Source organism: Canis lupus, chromosome 23 (assembly GCF_048164855.1).
Source record: "Canis lupus baileyi chromosome 23, mCanLup2.hap1, whole genome shotgun sequence".
NCBI classification, from domain to species: Eukaryota; Metazoa; Chordata; class Mammalia; order Carnivora; family Canidae; genus Canis; species Canis lupus.
The window spans coordinates 21,578,698-21,586,605 of record NC_132860.1 but is presented as its reverse complement, the minus strand read 5'-3'; the positions used below and the strand labels follow the sequence as shown (position 1 = coordinate 21,586,605).

General features: G+C 37.7%; 1 protein-coding gene and 1 pseudogene across 1 annotated transcript; one reads left to right on the top strand and one right to left on the bottom strand.

Annotated features, from left to right (window-relative positions):
* The first annotated feature begins 733 nt into the window (after positions 1-733).
* Positions 734-1,699, top strand: LOC140615441 (olfactory receptor 56B34-like). Its single transcript, XM_072795300.1, has one exon. It carries the CDS (start codon positions 734-736, stop codon positions 1,697-1,699), a length of 966 nt encoding a protein of 321 aa, XP_072651401.1.
* Positions 1,700-6,296: 4,597 nt separating this feature from the next.
* LOC140615440 (intraflagellar transport protein 52 homolog pseudogene) lies at positions 6,297-7,365 on the bottom strand (annotated as a pseudogene).
* Between the last annotated feature and the right edge of the window lie 543 nt (positions 7,366-7,908).

Below are 7,908 nucleotides of genomic sequence, written 5' to 3'. Positions count from 1 at the left end.
AAGTGCTTTATGTCAAAAACTATTTTCCAGCAACAAGGCACTTAGAAAGACTGATCAGAGCTCTAATTGCAGCTACTTATTCTCTTGCTGAAGATCCCCAGGAATGGAGACATCACCTCTACTCTCCAACTTTACTTACTTGTTTTGGCTTAATTGTATCCCTCAATTCATTCATTGAAATTATAATCTCTAGTACCTCAGAATTAACAGCTTTGTAGAAAACGTCTTTAAAGAGGTAATTGAGTTAAAATGAATCTTGACCACAGGCCCTAATCCAATGTGACTAGTGTTCTTAAGAAGAGTAAATTTGGACATGTGCATTCACAAAGAGTGGATGAAATGAAGACACCGGAAGATAGCTATCTAAAAGTCAACAAGAAGGGACTTAGAAGAAACCAGGACTACCAACACCTTGATTTTGGGCTTCTAGCCTACAAAACTGTGAGAAAACAAATTTCCATACCGGATTTCCAGCACATAAAATCAGTGAATCTCTACTTTTATTATATTACATTTTTAATCTTATTATCTATAATGGACCTTTTCTTATTCTTAGGTAAACTTTCCCCAGAATCTCAAGGAGATAAAGGATACATTATATTTCAAAGGACTGAATTATTATTGGTGAATCTTACACCTGTACACAAGCTTTGACATTCACCTAAGCTAACCATAGACTGTCCTTGCTTCTCTTAATCCATAGGCAGATGCTGAGAAGAAGACATTCCATAATATGGATATCACCCTGAGTATAACCAATAGCTCCAGGTTTCAAGTACCTGAATTCATCCTCCTGGGGCTCCCAGGCATTCATGAGTGGCAGCACTGGCTCTCTCTGCCCCTGGCTCTGCTCTACATCTTAGCTCTTTGTGCCAACATCCTCATCTTAATCACCATCCAACATGAGCCTTCCCTGCACCAGCCCATGTATTGGTTCCTTGGTGTCTTGGCTATAGTGGACATTGGCCTGGCTACCACTATCATACCCAAGATCCTGGCCATTCTCTGGTTTGATGCCAAGGCCATCAGCCTCCCTGAGTGCTTTGCTCAGATCTATGCCATCCACTCTTTTATGGGCATGGAGTCAGGCATCTTCCTCTGCATGGCTATCGATAGATATGTAGCCATTTCCTACCCCCTTCGGTACCCCTCCATACTCACTGAGGCTTTTGTGATCAAAGTCACACTGTTCATGGTGCTCAGGAATGGCCTGTTGACCCTCCCAGTGCCTGTATTGGCTGCCCAGAGACACTACTGCTCCAGGAATGAAATTGACCACTGTCTATGCTCTAATTTGGGGGTCACTAGTCTGGCCTGTGATGACATCACTATTAACAGATTTTACCAGTTGGCCTTGGTATGGGTTATGGTTGGGGGTGACATGGGTCTGGTCTTTGCTTCCTATGCTTTGATTATTCGCTCAGTGCTGAGGCTGAACTCTGCTAAAGCAACATCAAAGGCCCTGAGTACCTGCAGCTCCCATCTCATCCTCATTCTCTTTTTCTACACGGCTGTTATTGTGGTGTCTGTCACCCAGCTGGCAGGAAGAAAGGTCCCCCTTATCCCTGCTCTCTTCAATGTGCTGCACAGTATCATGCCCCCAGCCTTTAACCCCATGGTTTATGCCCTCCGGACCCAGGAGCTGAGAGTGGGCTTCCAGAGGGTGCTTGGTTTGGGTGACAATGTGTCCAGGAAGTGAGCCAGCTTTAAATGGCTGGTTTTTATAACTGGTATTACAGAAAGAGCACAGGCTTTGGAGTGCAACAGCCCTGGATTAAAATCCCATGTCTCCCAATTGCTAAGAACATCAATTCAAATTAATTCACCTGTTTTATACAGCATATACTAAGTTCCAAGCACTGTAAACAGTTCACAAATATTAATTCATATAATTGCATAACAATCCTATGAAACAAATACAATCGTTATTTAGATGACACAATTGTTACTGAGAAACTTGCCCAAGTCCAATGGGAAAGAAGTTGACAATGACATTAAAATCCAAGCAGACCCTGTTCTTAACCCCTTTCTCTCTATTCAACCTTGCTACTAACTTTTAAAAACATAAATTGACAATAAGAAAGAATGATATCCAAGTAAAATTTTAAATCACTTGTCTTTTTTTTCACTTGTCTTTTAATAAAAGAATATTCCATTTAAAAGTTTACAGCAATTTTCCTGTCCAATACAATACATTTTAAATCCTCTCGAGTCAACCTAGAAGATCCTGTTATATAAATGTAAGTCAAGAACTTGACAGTATTTTGTTACTTTATAAAATCTTTACCAACTCTTGAGTTTATTTTCATTAGAGCCCAAAGAGGAATATTGCAACTGCTTTTTGTTACCATTCAACATTACTTGAATTTCTCTACTGAATTGAGAAAATCCCAATGATATCCAGTGGTTTACTGAAAGTATAAAGGACACCAAAAGTACCTAAAGAGAAACTTTTCCCATAAGAGAAATGATATGTGTTTAGGGGAAAAAGAGGGGGAAAATTGGTCAATTTTTTTTTATTTATATCAATGCCAGAGTATATATCAGTAAGGGTGCAATGCTGACTCAAGATAATATGTGGATATGATTGGGTTTCATGCTGACCCAATCACATGGCATTATGGCAGACTTTTCAAAGTGAATCCTAATTTATGCCAGTAAATTTGGAAGCTCAAATGTGAGGATAAAATTCTCACATTAATCCTTAAGGAATTGAATCATCTTTCCTTTGAATAGAGCAAGTTAGATAGAGTTTTATATCTAATGTCAAGGCAGAATTGGACCATGGGCTTTCACCTGTTTTTAATTGTGATCCTATATACCAAAAACAAAAGCGCTGACAACTGACAAAGAGTAGTGCACTAATGGATAGGTTAAAGCCTTTTACTCTTTCCATGTGATATTTGGACCAGTCCTTGAGATCCTTTGATATTTCAGGGAGAAAAAAATAAGCCCTAAAAGAAAGATACTAGAATCTCTTTTAATCTGGCCCTCCAAGAGGTTGGATTTCATCTCTATTAATGGCTGAGAGATATTATTAATCCTCTCAGATAATTCAAAGATTCCTGGTGAGAACAAGTAGAGATGATGGACAAACATCTTTAAAGGGGTGTAGAGATTTTGGAGAACTAAGAAATCAGTAAAAATAATGTGAGAATCAGAGACTTCCTTTTGCTGCAACTTGTAAAGGAAACTCAGAAGTTGTCACTCACATTCTTACATCAAGATAAAACTGGACAAATGGAAAACTAACCACTTTTGTTGGACCCATCAGAGAACTGAGGTCACAGGACTAACTGACTTCCTGGAGTCAGAGGAATACACTTCCCCTAAATTGGGTATGGCTCTAATAAGTCTCTTCTCCTGGAGACAAAACCTTTACCATGGAAAATGCTCTGGGATTATTTCACAATGTTAACTTTTCCCCTCCCCCTGCCACGAGTGTTCTCTTGGATCATTACTAGGAGAATCTGCTGAGTTTGCTGGCTATAAAGTGTGGGGCCTCTCTAAGACTGTAGCTCCTGATTATTTCAAAATTACCTTTGAACTCTTCCTACCAGTTTGTCACTCCAACAGCTTCTTCTGTAAGTAACCAGATAGGAAAACCAGTGTTTTTGTATCTCACCAAATTTTAGGGTGGCATTTTGCCTGGCAATAATCAGTTCCCTGATGGATACAAGAAAAATTATTAATATTCCTTTTTTCTAACTTTTCTTCTTGTAACTTCTAAGTTCTTTACACATCAGAAGTCCTAGTACTCAGTTAATACCCAATGTACAAAATAAATACCGTAAGTCCACACTGATATAAATGGATGATGCAATAAATAAATGAATGGAGAATAATAGACAAATCTTCCATGTAAAAAATTTCCAAATAATTTATGTACATACATCACCCTGAAATAGGTGAAACATAATTCCTTATTTCTTCTTCCAAAGAGCACAGTATGGGAAGTGGGAGAAATAATAAGTTTACAAATGAAGAAACCCAACAAACACTATGTCAGTTAGTTGATCAAGTTTATATCAATATGATACATCATGTTCATAATAAGTCTCTTTGATATAATATGATGAGAATAGCATCATTTTACCCCTATGGTTTTTCTACAAAAACACATAACCTTGATCTAATCATAAGAAAACTATCAATCAAAATGTTTCTAAATGTGATATTATGTCCTGGTGGAATCCCAGAACAGAAAAAAGACATTAGGTGAAAACTAAAAAAAAAAAAAAAAACAAAAAAAAATTGAATAAAGTATGTACTCTAGTTAATATTGTATCAAATATTGGTCATTAAAGGTGAAAAATGTACTGTACCAGATAAATAATTAACAAAAGGGAAACTGAGAGTGGCAATATATGGGAACTCTATACTATCTTCACAACTAACACAATTCTAAAAATCTAAGATCATTCTGCAATAAAGAGTTAATTTTGGGGGTGACTGGGTGGCTCAGTTGGTTAAGCATCTGATTCTTAATTTTGGATCAGGTCATGGTCTCAGGGCCATGAGATCGAGCTCTGAGTTAGGCTTCATGACCAGCTTAAGACTCTCTTTCTTCCTCTCACTCTGCCTCACCCCTCCCTCCCTCCTCACTCATATGCAGGCTCCCTCTCTCTCTCTCTCAAAAAAAAAAAGTCCATTTCTCATTTGCTATTATCTACCCTTTTTGATGATAGGCAGTCTAGTTGATGTGAAGTGGTATTCCTTTGTGGTTTGGATTTGCACTTCCTGATGGCTAATGATGTTATGCTTATTGACCATATGTATCACTTCTTTAGAGAAATGTTCATTCAGATCTTTTTCCCATTTTTAAACTGGATTTTTAGTTGGTTGGTTTGTCCTTTTGTTATTGAGTTGTAAGAGTTCCTTGAATATTCTACATACAAGTTCCTGATCAGATACATGATTTGCATGTATATTCTCTTATTCTGTAGGTTGTCTTTTGAATGCCTTGCTGGTATCCTTTGAAGCATGGATATTTTTAATTTTGACAACATTAAATTTATATATTTTCTTTGTTTGATTGTTCTTTTGGTTTCATGGGTTTTGCCTAACCCAATGTCATAAATATTTGTTTCTACATTATCTTCTAAGGGTTTTATACTTTTAGTTCTCACATATTATATATGATGTATGAGGAAAGGGTCCAACTGCACCTTTTTGCATGTGGATATCCAATTATCCGAGTATCATCTGTTGAAAAGACTATTCCTTCCATTGAATTGATTTGATAAATTTGTTGAAAACCAGTTAATCATAAGTGTGAAGGTTTATTTCTGAATTCTCAATTCTATTCCACTGAATTATATGCATATCCCTATATCAATACCATCCTGTTTTGATTACTATAACTGTGTAGTAAATTTGAAGTGTGAGTCCTCCAACTTTGTTCTTTTTTAAGATTTTTTAGCTGTTCTTAGTACCTTGAATTTCCATGTGAATTTTAGGATGAACTTGTCCATTTCTGCCAAAAAGGCAGTTGGGATTTTGATAGGGATTTCATGGAATCTATGGATCTATTTGAGGAGTATTGCCATCTCAATGATATTAATACTTCTAATCCATGAACACAAGATATCATTACCTTTATTTAGTTCATCTTTAATTTCTTCAAAATGTTTTGTTGTTTTCAGAGTACACACTTTTTATTCCTTTTATTACATTTACTCCTAGATATTTCATTATTTATGTTTTCAATGTAATTGTTTTATTTCAGTTTTGAATAGTTCATTAATAGTGTAAAAAATACAAATAATTTTTGTGCAAATGACTTTATATCCTGCAACCCTGCTAAACTCATTTATTAGTTATAATAGTTATAATAGTTTTGAGTGGATCTTCTACATACAAGATTATGTTGTTGGGGTACCTGGGTGGCTCAGTGGTTGAATGTCTGCTTTTGGCTCAGGTTGTAGCCCTGGGTCCTGGGATCAAGTCCCACATCAGTCCCACATAAAGTCCCTTGTGGGGAGCCTGCTTCTTCCTCTGCCTATGTCTCTGCCTCTCTCTGTGTGTGTCTCTCATGAATAAATAAATAAAATCTTTTTTAAAAAGATAATGTTGTCTTCAAATAGAGATAGTTTTACTCTTTCCTTTACAATTAGAATGTCTTTTTTTTAAGTACAGGTTCAGTCAGATTTCATTTTAAAAATGGAACGTATCTTACACAAGGATCTTTTTAAAAATGTAGTCACTACAGGAGATGCACAGACCTATAACTCATGGGTTAAAGAGTGTATAGACAATTTTGTAAGGATTTGAAAAACAATTCAAAAATAGTTTACAAAGAGAATCAGGAGACAGAAGATGCTTCAAGAGGCATGATACTCAGAAATTGTTCTGGAATGCTGGTTCACTTGTATCAGTGTCATGTTCCTGGTTCAATTTCTTGAACTCACCACTTGGAAGAAGATATGCTCAAAAGAATATGTTTGGCATCTTGTTGGTCCTTTGGTAGTTTATTAGTTACTCCAAGAATGTCACCACACTTTCTGACATAGAATTCCAGGTCTTCTTCAGTACATTTATTGGTAATCTGAACAAGGCGGGCCTTCTCAGAAGAAAATGTCTCATCTAAGTCAAATAGCTCCAGTGGAGGAAACTGAAACAGGGAAGGAAAACTGCTGGCTGAAGGGCTGGCAGTGGCCTCTCAAACTGAGGTTGGATGAGGGGGAGAGGTTCATATTTCACGTTCAGCTGTTCATGGGCCTTGATGACCTTGGGGAGGGAAGTGGTATCCAGTTGGTAAATGAACAGGTTGAAGAGGATGGTAAAGTCTCTCGGGTTCTCATTGCCCTCCTAGAGACACACTCGAAGCTGCTCTGACAGGGTGTCTGCTGGGCAGCATCATGTTGTCAGAAATCTCTGGGTCCTTAGCATCGATCTGGTTTAGGTGGATGTCTCCCATTGTGAGCCACTGGAAAACAACATCCATGATTTTGCTGCTTTCTTCTTTATCCTAATATTAGTCACTGAACATGTGACATGAGCCAAGGACTACCAGCTTTCCACCTTGGTTCTTCGAGTGACAGAAAGCCAGAATGGGTCTGTTAAGTGATAAATAGAGCCTGTGGACAGAACAGCCACTGCTGGTTCCATGACACTCAGTGTGGCACCAAAAGGATAGGCAAAGGTGAGAGCCTGAGCATTGTTTTCATTGCTTTCCTCATCAATGATTCCAGGCACAGCGTTCCCTGCAGCACAGCTCATTTCCCTATTCAGGACTCCATTGGAAACTAGAGCTTCTTTAGGATGGAAATACTTATAATATACATTTCTAACCACAGCATCATTATTAACCATGATTCCATATTATTCTAGAAGAAAGTTAATATTGGTGTCAAATCTGGATTCTCCCCCTCTCTTAGCATCACAAGGATATCACCACCACCATGAAGGTATTTCTTCAGGACTTCAAACTCAGCTGCAGTAAATTTTTCCTTTGGCGCAGTTTTACTCCAATTAGCTTCTCAGATGTGATTTCATCTTTTAAGCTCTGAGTCTTCCAATTACTCTGAAGTCTTCTCTGTATGGATTTGTGACCACCATCTTCACCTGACTCTGCCCAGCATCAGAATTTTTTTTTAAGATTTTATTTATTTATTTGAGAAAAAGAGAGATAGCAAGAGAGATCATGAGCAGGGAGGAGAGAGAAAAGCAGGCTCAACACTGAGCAGGGAGCCTGACACTGGGCTTGATCCCAGGACCCTGAGATCATGACCTGAGCCAAAGGCAGATGCTTGACCGACTGAGCCATCCAAGTGTCCCCAAAATGTCTTTTATTTCAGTTTTTTCCTTCTGTCTTAGATAGAACCTTAGTATAATGTTGAATAGAAGTGGTGGGAACAGATATCTGTATTTCATTCCTGATCTTAGAGGGAAAACATTCAATCTTAC

Coding starts and splice junctions, on each gene's coding strand:
- LOC140615441 (XM_072795300.1), top strand. CDS start 734: ATGGATATCACCCTGAGTATAACCAATAGCTCCAGGTTTCAAGTACCT.